Genomic DNA, 13701 nt, shown 5'->3' with positions numbered 1-13701 from the left:
TCTAAAGAAACGATACTAGAAAGTGACGACCCCTGACGATTACTAGACTTCATATCACTGCACAGAAACAGGACATCTGTACCATAATCAACAGCAGCAGCAGCGGCGGAGTAGGAGCAAGCTGAGGTGGCGTCAGCCGGCCTGACTGCACGACGTCCGGCTTCAGAGGCAGAGCTGCGTGTTTCTTCATCTTAGGTTTGCTAAAAACAACACAAGGAACACTTGGAGCAAAACATTGCTTAATAATTGTTTTACAAAGTATGGCCGGACGACGACTGTCAATAAAGCAATCATATGCAATTATATATCAAAGGCTATTTAGTCAAGAGGACCATACATTTGATCCAAAGAAAGAAGACTGGTCATGTAACAAGGATGAGTTTTTAACTCCTGTTCAAATCCAATCTCATGTGCAAAGTGTTGCTTCCTCAGAGCTTCTCTCCATGATTTATGTGAATATTAAATGTCAGTTTGATTCTCTCAACAGAGAAGAAACCTAATGTGATATTTCAGACTCTAATGAAATCTTGATATAATATTTCTTAACCAACGACATCATTAATCTCCCTGCAACATCTTTAGAAACTCATTTTTAAAAAAAATAGACATGGCTTTACCAGCCGACTATTCCTTTTATCTATAAAAACTCAGACAGCAATATTTACAACTTTGAGTATATATTATAAAGTAGATTCTCTTGATCTGTAGACCAGCGGAGGTTCCCTGCCACCAAATCTACTGCGGGATTTCTCCCATGAAAGCACGTGTCAGAAAACAGGATTGTCGCAGGAGACGTCTCCCAGTGCAGGTTTATGTGTTGACGAGGAGCTGAGACTGCACTATGTACAGGCAATGAAGCTGACAGTCTGAGTGACAGGTGTGTGTTTGTGTGCATGTGTGTGTGCTTGCACGTGGATCAAGGGTTTCCCATGGTTTCTCTTCAAACCTCCAGTCAGGAGCAGTGAGGAACTGGGTTCACACCGATGACTGGTCCCACACCTGCGAAAGAAAAGTCAGAAATGATCATCCGTTGAATTTCATCATTTCTACTTTCAAATCATTACACCGATGTAAGTGTTATTAAAAATAAAGAACCGGCTGTTTAACCTCAGCAGGTTTGAAGATCTTAACCGACGAGACATTCAATTAAAATATAGATGGAACAGTTGGAACAAAATAAAATCTGGACTTGTTCAAATAGGAAGAAATAGTGGATTTGTTGCGGACTGTTTTCAGGGGCGGATAAATACACATTTGGAATACTGAGTATTTACAGCAGCAGGACTGGAGTGAGGAGGAGGAGTGAAAATAAACTACAGTCTGTGTGTTGATGGTAATGAAGGGACATGTCACCCGCTACACCTGTTTTGTTGTCTGCCTCTTTCAGTGTGTTTTCATACATTTCAACTATTTGAGGGCGAAGTGTTGATTAATATCCTGCAGGTTTACTCACTGATGAACAATGAACTGACCTGGAAGAACCAATCGAGAGCTCAAAGACGTGCAGTGAGAATCATGCAGAGTATCATCATCTACAGAACAGAACTGGTTCTAGCAGCTGGAAAACAGCAGCTCTGTGTTGACGGATGAATAATAGATTATACGGATTATAATCAACTCCAAGATGCAAAGTGCTCGTTAAATATTAGAAAACCTTTGTTACCAGAGGTAAGATTTGCTTTTGTTTCTTTCAGCGTATTTTCACGTTTTCTCTTTTGTTCTATGCTCTAATAATAACCTCAACATTTCATGGGTTAGGGTTAACCCATGAAACTGTTATAATATTGTATTTATAGTGTTTTATTATTCAAGAATTTCATTCCTTTCATTTCATTTATATAGTTGTTTCCATGAGCTTATTGCTGCTTATTGCTGCTTGCGCACGTTTTTCTTTTATTTCCACATTTCTTGCTTCGCTGAGCAAGGAACTGGCCCAAGCCTGAGGTTAGACTGATGGGTCACGATAAGTCACATAGTGATATTGCTGGGTTATTAAGGGTCATAAGAAAGGTTGGAAACCAGCGGCCTAAAATACAAACATAAGTGCATATCAAATGTTCAGTGATGGAACCTCTCAGTGTTGTGTTTGTGTGTTTTTTTGTTTTTGTTTTTGTTTGTTCACTCCTGTGTTTATTGAACAGCTGATATTCGAGACAGGAAACAAGGGACCAAAGAGGTGTGTGACCCTGGGTAGAACTGATCTGGGGACATTCAGGAACACGGTATACATCGTAACCACCCAGCCACCAAGACGCCCCTGCTGTACCTTGTTAACAGGGGCGAGCTGTGTTCGGACAGACCCAGCGTGGAGTCGGGTGCTGTCCCCGAATCTCCCAGGGGACCTCTCCCTGCGACTGTCCAGCACCCTGCCGGGCGACTTCTCCCTGTCCAACGGTCGGGCGGGAGACTTGTCCCGTCTGAATTCGGTGCGGCCCTCCCTGTAACGGTGTGGGGTGCTAGGCTCTCGATGCAGGCCGTCGTGGCTGCCGGGGCCCGAGGACAAACGCTTGGTGATGTGCTCCGTGTAGGTGGGCGGCCCTCGCTTACTGGGACTACTGAAGAAAACACAGCAGAGAGCAGCTTGTCACTCAATGTCCAAAACAAGAAGATTTTATATTTTTACAGCAGATGGCACTGTTGGCCCAGTCAACAAAAATAAAAACTATCCTGGTCATTTAAGTTCCTACATGCGAAAGTCAACACAGTCCACAATAAATGTGTTGTTGTTGATGTGATTAGTTTTTGAGTGTTTTGTAGGTGTTGTAAGTATTTTTAATCTCTCCTACACAATGTAATTTAAATTCTGTTTGTTTTTTTGCTCAAACCAAAGTAAAGAGATCAAACAGGACACAGGGAGCTGACCCTCGGCTGGAGCCGGTCCGCTGCAGTTCTCCAGACTCTCTGATCAGACTTCCCTTACAGCAGATGACCCGCAGCTTGTTCTGGTAGGAAGAGGCCAGGTAAATGGCCCCGGAGGAGATGGCTGGGCCCAGGTAGCGAGGGTTGGGGATGTCTAGGTGGGCCAGCACTGTAGGACTGTACAGGAAGTGAGGACAGGGATGAGGGAAATATGGCTGACAACAAAAATCAAAGTGTTTACAACTCAGCAGGTCTGTCTCACCCCAGAGCAGCGTGTCCCTGAACCTCGATGACGTCCAGGGAGTTGAAGTAGGTGACAAACAGGTAAGGCTCTCTGTAGGCTGCACCACGAAAGAAATGCATTATACAGATGTTAAAATTTGATTTTGCTTTATTCATGCAGCTAAAAGCAGCAGGAGTTAACGTACCAAAGGTCAAAGGCAGACGACTCCACTTAATTTCCTCGGTGCGGCTTCTTCGTCCGTACGTGTCCACAAACACTCCAAACTCTGTCAAACAAAGACAGATTACTACACACTCCTCTGTCTGCCTCTTACCGTGTCTCACCTCAGGACAGGACAGTGTGAGTCTGGTGTGCAGGCAGCAGTATCAGTGACAGTGACAGTTCACATCTAAAGATAAGAATCACACACATTTACAAAGTAGAATCTTATGACTTCAATTACTAGTAGAAAGCAGAGGAGAGAAGGTAAGAGATGAAAAAAACGAATTCATATCAAAAATATACTGTACTTCAGTTGTTGCCTCACAGTGATGGTCTGTACAGTAGCTATCGTGTATCTTATCCACTACCACGCCGAGAGCACTTCACTGTCTCTGCTGCGGACAGTAACACAGATGAGTGTGTGTAGAGTATTTGTTCATTCAAACCCACCATGAAAACACAGCAGGTATTCCTCCTTCTGCATGCTGCTGGCCACCTGCATGATGGCGATGGGGAAACTGTGGGACGAGGCCGCGAACACAGCCGAGGCCAGTGACACGTCGTTCTTATCCAAGAACTCTGCAGTGGACGAAACAGAGGAGCCGGTGTTAAACACTGTGTCCGTTTCACTGTGCACACTGATCCAGAAAAAACACGGCCCTGCTTCATGAGAGACTCCTGATGCTCGGGGTTAAACAGGACAATATTACATCCTGGGTCCAGTGAAGGTGAAAATAATCTCCCCAGTTTATCTTATAAAACAACCATCTGCAAAGTAAGTACCCATTATTCAGACAGAATGATCCCTGTCAGTGGAGCTGGCTTTTCCATGTACTACTGGGTAGTTCTTTTACTTTAAAACAACAAATTGTATTTATTATCATTACTGAATTTAAAATCTTAATCTGCAAATAGTCTAAACTACTAAAACTACAGTGGCTTCAGTTACAATTATAATTAAATCTACTCCACAAAGTGTCTGAATACGTTCTGCAGCCTTTATTTAAGTCCCATATAAATGCACTGATGTCTCATGTTTTTAAATAAAAACAAACAAATACTTGTGCCCTCACCCTCAAGCACAAACTGCTTCATTTCAATCTCGTAGAACTTGTTGGTGCCAATTATGATGCTGTAGCTGGTCAGATGGATGCAGCTGCAGGGCTCCAGAGTTTCAATTTCCTGTAAGATTAAGGATGTGGAGGTGAGTAAAAGACAGTTGTTAGTTCTATTTAAATGTGGTACATTTGGCACAAGAAGCGTTTATGATGGTTAAAGGCCTCCACTTTTCTAATCTGCTATTCTCTTTTGTATTTGGAAAAAAACATCTCAATAAAGCCAAGTATGTTTAACTAGGAAGGATACACTTTTCAGTTGATGCATTTGATGAAATTCAGCTTTCATTGATTAAACTGTGCATTTTAATACGGCTTCTAATTCACACTCAGGTATCGAGACGTATTTCCTTTGCATTCCTATTATTTTATCTTTCTTGGCACCTCGTCTCTTCTTATGAAGTAAAACTGCACTTTGTGATGTTCCTACCTTCCACTGTATATTATGGTGAAACATGAGTGTCATAATAAATCATTACAATTGTATATGGAACTAACAGGCCACACCCACCTTACGAATACAGTATTTGTTGAGATTGTCGTTGTAGCGCAGAATGGTTATCTTGTTGGGCATTGCAGCACATATACAGGGCCCGTTGTCTATCTGTAAAGAGAACATACATGTCTCTTTATAAACTCAGCAAGTAAGACTAACACTTTAAAGTCACGGAGCAGCTTTATCTCAAGGCCTACCCTCCCAGCGGCAAACAGATGGCAGCCCTTCACCGTCTCAAAGATGTAGGGAGCCAGTTCAGACTGGCTGGGCAGGTGGGACTGGGCCAGAGACTGCTTCACTCTCTTTATCTCCACCAGGCACAGCGCCCTCTCGTCCCCTACAGCACACACACATGTTACACAGTAGCTGATGTTTCGGGACAAGGAGACTTTTCAAAGATTTGAATGATGGATGATAATTGTGTTGCCTTCATTGTGCCGATCAGGCAGCTTGTGATGTCGGGAGATATGAGCTTTTTGATTTAGGAACAACACTCACTTCCTGAGTTTAATGAACTTAAAGGTCGAGACTCAAACCCTGCTGCTCAGTATACAGTTATTATCAAAGCTAACATCTCACCAACAATCATCAGCAGTTTCTCCTGCTCTTTGATGATGTGGATCTGAAAGACGGATCCTAGACCCGGGATGTGAGTCAGGGAGTTCTTGATAACATTCAGGGCATACAGACCCTCTTCAGAGCCCACCAGAACGATCTGCAGCACAGCAACAAAACACAATCGTTAACATAACCTTAATTACTCTGGTGAACATGGTGAAACTTCAAACAGCAGCAACACATGTTAACCTTGGCAGGGAGCCACGAGCATCTGCTCTGCGTCCATGTCCCTTCATTTATTAAGATCATTCTATTTTTGACCAAAACTGCTACTGTGGTAAAAAAGTTTTCTAAATGATCAAAATGCAAAATGAAAAAATGAACACTGAAAACAGCTCATGAATTATGTTACGTTCCACATCAGTACCTGATCTGTGAGGGGGAGGGTACAGTTAATATCCAGCCTATCGTCTCCCTCCAGCTTTAGTAGAGAGTTTCCTAGCAGCTTCTGTAAGGGCAGAGAGAGGGGAGGGGTCAACCGGGTCACGACCTCAATGTGACCTGAGGGGGAGGCAGCAGAGGAGCAGGACAGAGGGGGGCACGTGGCTGTGTGCAGGTTAACAGCATCAGAGGTGGGACCAAGTCACAAGTCAGTGTCCAGTTTTAAGTTCATGTTTCAAACATAGCTTCTTACATTGTTAAAACATTAACCTTTTAAATTCTGAGCTTCTGCCAAACAGATGAGAAATTTCATTAAATTTTATATATAATATAAACATGAAACTTAAAAAAAAAAAGAATATGTAAACTAATATGAATAAATATGACTATTTCCTGTTCACTTCAATCTGGACACACGCTGTAGTCAGAATCTGCCCTACATGATGCGATGCAGTAAAAGTCCACAGCCACTGTGTTTAAATGAGTTTTTGCTGACTCATTATTACCAGTTTTAGCAGCATCACGCTGGAGTTTCTTCATTAGTGACTGAAACTCCACAGATCGGTTCGGTGGGTTTTTCAAGAAATATTACAAAATTATCAGACTTTTTAAAATCACATTCATTTTCATAATTGTGTTCAGTAAGCCTTCTGAAATTATAATAAGAAAATCTATTATCTATGAAAACTCCGATATAAACGGGCCTCGGGCCGCATGACGGACGTGTTCCTGCCGCTGACTTCCTAGAAGCAAATCGACGGAAAAGGCCGGTTTTGAAAACTGTCACCCTGAGGATTGTTTTTCTAACGTATCATATTACTGCCAGAGATGATTGGTCAGGTTGAGTCAAGTACAACAATTGTTTTTCTATCACAACTCAAAAATGTTCTCTGCCAAAGGTTTGGTTAATATTTAAATGTAAAAATGAAATCCAAATGTACATATTCACTAAGAGAGTTTTTATCAGATAATGCTCAACACAGAACTGACATAATCTATGGAAAGTTGTTTTGTCAACATGTAAGTAGCATGAGGTACCTCAGTTTTGACTATTGATGGACAGGCTTTAGCAGCAGTATGGGACAACATTCAAATCAAGTAAAGACAATTATAGTCATTTTGTTTTATTCCCTGGCCAAATATAGATCCTTCAAACTTTAAATTCAAGTCAAGTTCATGTCTTCCAGTTTGTGATTTGTGTCTTACAGATGAGTCACGTGACTTGAGTCCCAGTCTCTAAAGAGTGTGCAGAGGGGCAGCGGGGGGAAAAAACACAGACGAGTACACCAGCAGGGAAAGAAACCCCGCTGTCTGATCCCAGGTCCTCCTGACAGGACAAGTGAGGAGGATCAACCCAAAGATGATCAAACATCTTGGTGAGAGTCTGTGTGTAGTGTGCTTTAAAAAAACAGGACACCAAAGAAAGGGTAGAGGATTTCAGCAGAGTTCAAAATATTACATCAACACAGAGTTTGTATAGGACATGAGGATAGTGAGAGTGAGGAGTGGTCACAGCAGGTGAGGTGAGAGCGGGGGCGGGAGGTGACCAACCAACACAATGACAGACACATGCACTAATGCGTGCCTCATGAAGGATATGCAGGTATGTGTGTGTGTGTGTGTGTGTGTGTGTGTGTGTGTGTCAGTATGTATTGGGTCTATATCTTATCTCTTTACCTGGACCAGAGGAGACAGAACCATTTGTCTTTTGGACACAGCAGCCTATGTGTGTAATGAAACCCAGTTGGAATGGGCAGAACAGAGCAAATCAACAAAACATGCCCATATACCGGGACGTATGATGTGGCATGATGAAAAAGCAACAAACATGAGTGAGAAAGACAAAGAGAGAGAGGAGAGAAAGAGAAGAGGAGAGAAGAAGGGGACAATTAACGACACATATAAGTGAAACCGGGGGGTTATCCATTAAACTCAAAAGCCTAAAATAACTGCAGAGGGTAAATCTGCTCCTCATGAATATCCCCCATACAGTTAAACAATTAGTTTACAACCGCAGCCACAGACACGGCAGTTACCTGTGGCCGCGGTTGTAATGGTTTATTTGGTTTATTTGAGTCAGCAGACACTGAGGATGCAGAGAGGCAGTTGCCCCAGTCACACCTCGCCTGCTCCAGAGATACTCACTGCGTCGGCCTCGGCCTTCTCCCGTGAGGCTCGCCCCCCGGCCACCACAGACTCCATCACAGCCACCCAGCGCTGTTTGTCTGGGAAACTGGGAGCCATGAAGAAAATAGACTGTCCAGGCCAGCAGGGGGTGTGACAACGGGACTCCAGCTTCAGGACGTAGGGAACATCTGACGCACAGGGAACAGAGATAAGGTATGACTTCAGAATACTGGTTTCTAATTAATCAGAACATGCTTCATTTTGCCTCTAAAACCTTGTAAATGACGTCTCATCTGAGATGCTCGTTTAGAGGACCGTAAAACATGAGTATTACGTCATGTAGCAAGTAAATGTGATGTAATTCTGAGGGAAGGTTACAGATCAAGAGGAGGGAATAGGTTAAAGAAGGAGACTGTTTGGAGACACTTTGTGTCTACCTGACTTGGCGGTGTTTGGCAGCTCAGATGCCCCTACAGCTCCGTGAACCACCACCTCTCCATCTGACAGACACAGGTCAAACTCCTCCAGAGGCTTCACTGAGTCTGAGTAACACACACAGAACAAACACATCTGTAACTGTGGTAGTATCTGACAGCTCCAACAGGTCTATGATTTCTGATTCAATAGCCAGACAGGTAAATGTAAGAAAGACAACCTTCTCTGGGCTCTATCTCGTAGATGGACACTTTAGTCCCGTCCAGGACCATATACTTCCTCTCCCAGCCTTGGCCTCGCTTCCCATTCCTGCAAACACACAAGGCAACTGCATCAATGCAAAGCACAGACGATGAAGATGAACAGTTCTGCAGGAATCTCTACAAATGCCTTTGTTTAATTTGGTTTAAGAACCAGATGGGTGGGTTTCCCAGACAGAACATAACAGAGAGTTTGGGTTTAGTAACATCAGGCTGCCTGATCAGAAGAAGGAGATGGCACAGCCTCACTGTCATATCCTGCTTTTTTTTCTTTTTCATATCCAGTCTGACAGTATTTCCTGCTTCCTTTTTCTTTATTTTCTTTCCTCTCGTTTCAGATGTCCACTTCCTGCTCTCTTCCTTCATTCCTGTAACAAGCGACCGAGTCTTTCCTATTGTTAGGATTCCAGTTTGTACTCTTTGCTCAGTTTTTTTTTTACCTCACCTTAAGCCTGGCGCTTTGGATTGGTTTTCTCTGCTCCTGTTTGACTGCCTTTGTTTGTACTGACCTATTTTTCCAGTAAAGATTTTGATGTTTCTGGAGCCTGGTTTTCGCCTCTGAGTTGTGCTTTGAATTCCTTGTCTTGTGGTTTTCCAGTTTTTACACTCACAGAGGGGCACAATGGAGAAACTATATTGCTTTAGACAAAAAGGCTATTAGGTGTGAGGGAATGATCGCTACATAATGGATATACACACTGCGGGGTGCCTCCACAACAGCTCCTCTCCCTGTCATTTTAGGAGCACACGATCCACATGGTTTTAATACTCATTAAAACATTCACGACTCCCTGTGTGGAAGCATCTGTGTTTATTAAGATTTTTTTCTTGATCTTGTCACCTGTGTTAAATCAAGACACAACATCTTGGGCCACAATTGCATTGAGCAAAACATCTTTGCCTATTGAGTTCCTTTGACAACCTTTTAAGATACACCGTCCCGCCTGTGTGGCATTTTGGCCTCAGTAGCGCCACCTCAGGTGTGTTTTTGGTCTGTACTGGACTGTGCTGGTCTTCACACCTCTAGAAATTACACATTGTTTGAAAAACCCTCAGTCGGTCACAGACTGTGCAAAGCTTTTTATGATCCTCATATCACTGCAGCAGCTGTTGACACAGAACTGGGTCAGACTTGTGGCTTCAAAGCGTTTTCCACACAAAAGGTAGGCTGCTACTACAGGCCTCACATTCCCCTTTTATGCCAAAAACAATAGGGGAGGTAAAAAAAACAAAATTTTCAACCATATTTGTGCCTCTGCTCAGAATTTCTTATCGTTATTCTGACTTTTTGGTTGTAAAATTTAAAGCGTTACCTTTCAAAGGAGAGCAGAAGAACAATACCCTTCTTTATTCTTGGGTACATGTTTTTCTGGCTTGTGCACAAAAATGGGGACGTCTCTTAAGGTGTTAATTGTAGGATTTGTGAACCCCCATCAGCCCAAGAGTTATATTCATTGGTAAAGGACAGTACCAGAAAAGTTTAAACAATCACATCGTCGTGTGCACGGCTAACCTGGGCTGTTTCATCCAGCCCTCCAGGTGCATGTGTCCACCAGCTTCTTTGAGCTGCTGGCCTGGAGAGCTGCCTTTGTCCCGACACAGGCCCTCAGACAGATGCAGTGAGCAGTCGCTGGACATGCCACATGTGGCTGGAAGGCAGGGGGAGCATTTCGGGTGGCACAAAGCATGACACTCTGGAGGAGAGAAAACACAGTGAAAGAGAGTGCAATGCCAGACAAGGTTTCGTCTCCTCTCCACACACCTTTGTGTCATCCAACGGCACAGAAGGAACCGGGGCATCTTACCTAAGACTAAAAGGAGGAGTATAAATGAAAAATATCAAAAATTCATTTTATATTTTTCACCCCAGCACACCGACATCAGCGACAATTTTTGCTTTAGTTTTCGTTTCTGTTTGGAAAAATGAAAAATTGAAGGACTGATCTCAGACATATAAATATGACGTTATAAAAAAAAAAACAGCAGTGACCATCACAATGGTCTCACATATTCTAAAAATAAAACTTTTAATTCTTGCTCAATGAAATCTATAATGCTTTTATATTGTATTATACATGTAACTCACCGAGACAGGTAGCAGCTTGGCGACCAAAGTGCACGGTATCCAGGCACACCGTGCACTTGGCAGCTCTCATGTTGAGCCCGACTGTGAAGCGGTGAGGGGTGTTGTGGTGCACCACTCTCTCTCTCTCCCTCTCTCTGTCTCTCTGACTGTCCTTCAAACGACGGCTATACTCTGAGTACAGGTGGGGAAACAGAGTGAGGGCGGGCGGCCACAGTATTTCTGACCGTATCAGGCACATCGATCACCTCAGAGCACCATGCCATACCAGCTATGAAATCGGTTCAACAAAAGAAGGCTTCCAAAAAGATGTTTAGCAAAATGCATAAGCAAGTCAACTCTGAAGACGAGAATGCTTGAAAAAGAATATTGATTTAATCAATCCGTTTGCTTGTGCCCACTCACTGCTGCATTTTAAAGGCATCATCCAGTCGATATCAACTTCTCTGTTGTGTGTCCACTATTCTCTGTTTGCGAGTCTACGCACCGCAACACTTTCTGTGCAACATTTGTCTGGACATCAAGTACGAGTCTTAACACATAAACACAAATGTTCACTTGAAGATAATCATCTTAACATAAACAAATTACAGCGAACATCTTGGGACGATTCATTTATGGATTTTCTGCAGCTTTTCTTTCCCTTAACATACACGTATTCGTTTGTTTAGTGTGTTGATGTTAGCAACATTTATTCTATAATAATTACACTTATTTTATAGTCCCATTGTTTTTTTACTTTTAATTTCTGTTGCAGTCACAATGACCAAATTTCCTCATAATCATCAATATCAGGCTTCAATGACACGAGATGAGATAAGGATCATAGACTCTTAACTCTTTTGGTGTAACCTTGACTCTTATGTGAGAAGAACTAAAATGACTGAATAATACCTTTAGTTTTTTTCAGAGTGTGGGTTCAAACAGCGTTTTGTGAATTGCAGAGTTTATCATTCGGTACATCTCTGTTAGTGTGTGATGTCATGTTCAGGTGAGATTGTAGTGAGTTGAAGAGCCGAGCAGAGAGGTCTGCAATCAGGCCGGCTAAGCTTCAGCAACCAAGATAAAATGCTTCAGATTTCTAAAGCTGTGCACTGGAAAAAAGTAAATTTACGTGAAGATGTCTCAGCCTCACCTGACCAGCCTGGTGGGATCTGACATTTTATAGAAGTGCAGAGCTTTTAAAATCTGGCCTTTCAAGGATGTGGATGACGCAAAAGGAGAAGAGAGAGATAAGAGACCAAACTGCAGAAACCACGAGTTTGGACAACTTACTTTCAAAAGTGACCCTCCTTCTCTCTGAAAGGTGTGTGAAAGAAAAAGGATAGAGAGAGCTCCATAAATGATCCTTCACGAGTCAGATTAGATGTGTGTCTCTATGTGTGTGTGTGTGTGTGTGTGTGAGTGTTTGTGTGCATATGTGTGTAGGTAAGGGCCAGTGTGTGTCCGGTATGAAGCTATAAGCCTGCATGTATGTTTCTGTTAGAGAGAAAAAGTTTCATTTCAGTAAACATCGTCCCCTCACTCACCCTCAGGTGTGGGTGCAGTCTCCTTCCTGCGTCCAGAGTTGGAGGGTGCCAGGCTGCCCGGGCCCTGCTGGTGCTCAGGAGACTTTACCATGGCAGACATGATCATCTGCTGCCGCGCTGTGGCAGGGTTTGCAGAGTTGCCATGATCTTTATACTGGAGCGCTGGGGTTGAAGCAGTTGATTAATTGAACGTCATTTTATTTATTTATGTGTATGATACATTGTTTTGTCATGCTGATGAAACTGTTATCTACTGGCCAAAAAAGATAATGTTAATAAAATACTATCACTAAAGTTAATGGTGTGTGGAACTGCACCCGGAGTCTGACCTTCCTCTCTCAGAGATCGCAGCTCTGCTCTCATTTTCTGCAGAGCGTCTTCCAGCTCAGAGCAGCGAGCACGTTCTTTGTCCAGAGCCGCCTTCATGTCACTGTACTGCAGAGGAACCGGCTGGATGGGGGGCACAGGTGAAACCTGGCCTTGACTTTGCCCCTGAGCCTGGGCCTGAGCAGCCATGGCAGCCAACAGATCCTCCCGACGACGTCCAAACAGACCCTGAGACCCACGCACGAGCAAACACACACAAAAAAAAACAGAGAGAAACATACAACATGAGACCAGAAAGGAGAAGCCAGTAGATTCAGATTACACACACAAGTAGCTGCTGTACACACATAGACCACTGAGCCACAGGACATAAAACCTTAGTCACTTGTTTTCAGGCATTACTATGCTATTCTGATTGTTTCTGTGTGGGGCAATTACACTTTATGCATAATGTGAGTCATCTGTGGCTGCCCTGAATTTATTTAGTAGAAAAGTAATTATCAAACTTGTCATTTTAATTCACGAGCCTTTCCTAAATATATATTTATTAAATACATCCTCAAAAAATAATGAATTACATAGTTATGATGAATTTGCCCCTGTTTTTCCCACCTCCTCCATAGATTTTAATTTTGAGAATTTGATTTCTTCCCCCATATTTAATGTTTCTTGGCTGGATTAGAAAGGTTTTGCTTACTTTTAGTAGGCAAGATAAAAATAACCATCTCACTCTACAGATAAAAAACTACAAAACTGCCCAGCTCTGCGTAGGAAGACTGACAAATTATAAATCAATCCGATTAAATCTATAATCTCATCTGACCTTTTTCTTCTTGGAGCCACCATGGGCCTGGGCCTGGAGGAAGTCTATGAGCTTGGTCTGCTGGGTGATGGTCCCCTCCATTTTCACCTTCTCATGGGAGTACACAGCCTGCAGGTGGAGCTAAGTGAACATCACTACTGCCATGAATTTCTCCTCAAGTACTTCACTTCACACAGAGAGGGTGACAGAGAGACAGAGAGATG

At 42.9% G+C, this 13701-nt stretch overlaps 1 protein-coding gene across 1 annotated transcript in view; it reads right to left on the bottom strand.

Annotated features, from left to right (window-relative positions):
- Positions 1-894: 894 nt before the first annotated feature.
- Positions 895-13701, bottom strand: part of citb (citron rho-interacting serine/threonine kinase b) — a 49052-nt gene continuing 36245 nt past the window's right edge. Inside the window, exons 20-38 of the mRNA XM_087171640.1 lie at positions 13499-13618; positions 12678-12903; positions 12349-12510; positions 10823-10993; positions 10250-10430; positions 8697-8785; positions 8479-8583; positions 8060-8229; positions 5901-5981; positions 5495-5630; positions 5113-5252; positions 4931-5023; positions 4378-4486; positions 3755-3883; positions 3288-3368; positions 3122-3200; positions 2863-3036; positions 2267-2555; positions 895-999 (exon numbers count right to left, since the gene is read on the bottom strand). Of these exons, the coding sequence (XP_087027766.1) occupies positions 976-999; positions 2267-2555; positions 2863-3036; positions 3122-3200; positions 3288-3368; positions 3755-3883; positions 4378-4486; positions 4931-5023; positions 5113-5252; positions 5495-5630; positions 5901-5981; positions 8060-8229; positions 8479-8583; positions 8697-8785; positions 10250-10430; positions 10823-10993; positions 12349-12510; positions 12678-12903; positions 13499-13618 (2559 nt within the window). The 3' untranslated portion in view covers positions 895-975. The remainder of the gene's footprint in view (positions 1000-2266; positions 2556-2862; positions 3037-3121; positions 3201-3287; positions 3369-3754; positions 3884-4377; positions 4487-4930; positions 5024-5112; positions 5253-5494; positions 5631-5900; positions 5982-8059; positions 8230-8478; positions 8584-8696; positions 8786-10249; positions 10431-10822; positions 10994-12348; positions 12511-12677; positions 12904-13498; positions 13619-13701) is intronic.

The sequence above is a fragment of the Seriola lalandi genome, unplaced genomic scaffold, assembly GCF_002814215.2.
Source record: "Seriola lalandi dorsalis isolate HSWRI2012SDOR001 ecotype SW California unplaced genomic scaffold, Sedor1 jcf7180002054883, whole genome shotgun sequence".
Classification (NCBI taxonomy): Eukaryota; Metazoa; Chordata; class Actinopteri; order Carangiformes; family Carangidae; genus Seriola; species Seriola lalandi.
This window is presented reverse-complemented; position numbering and strand designations above follow the sequence as displayed.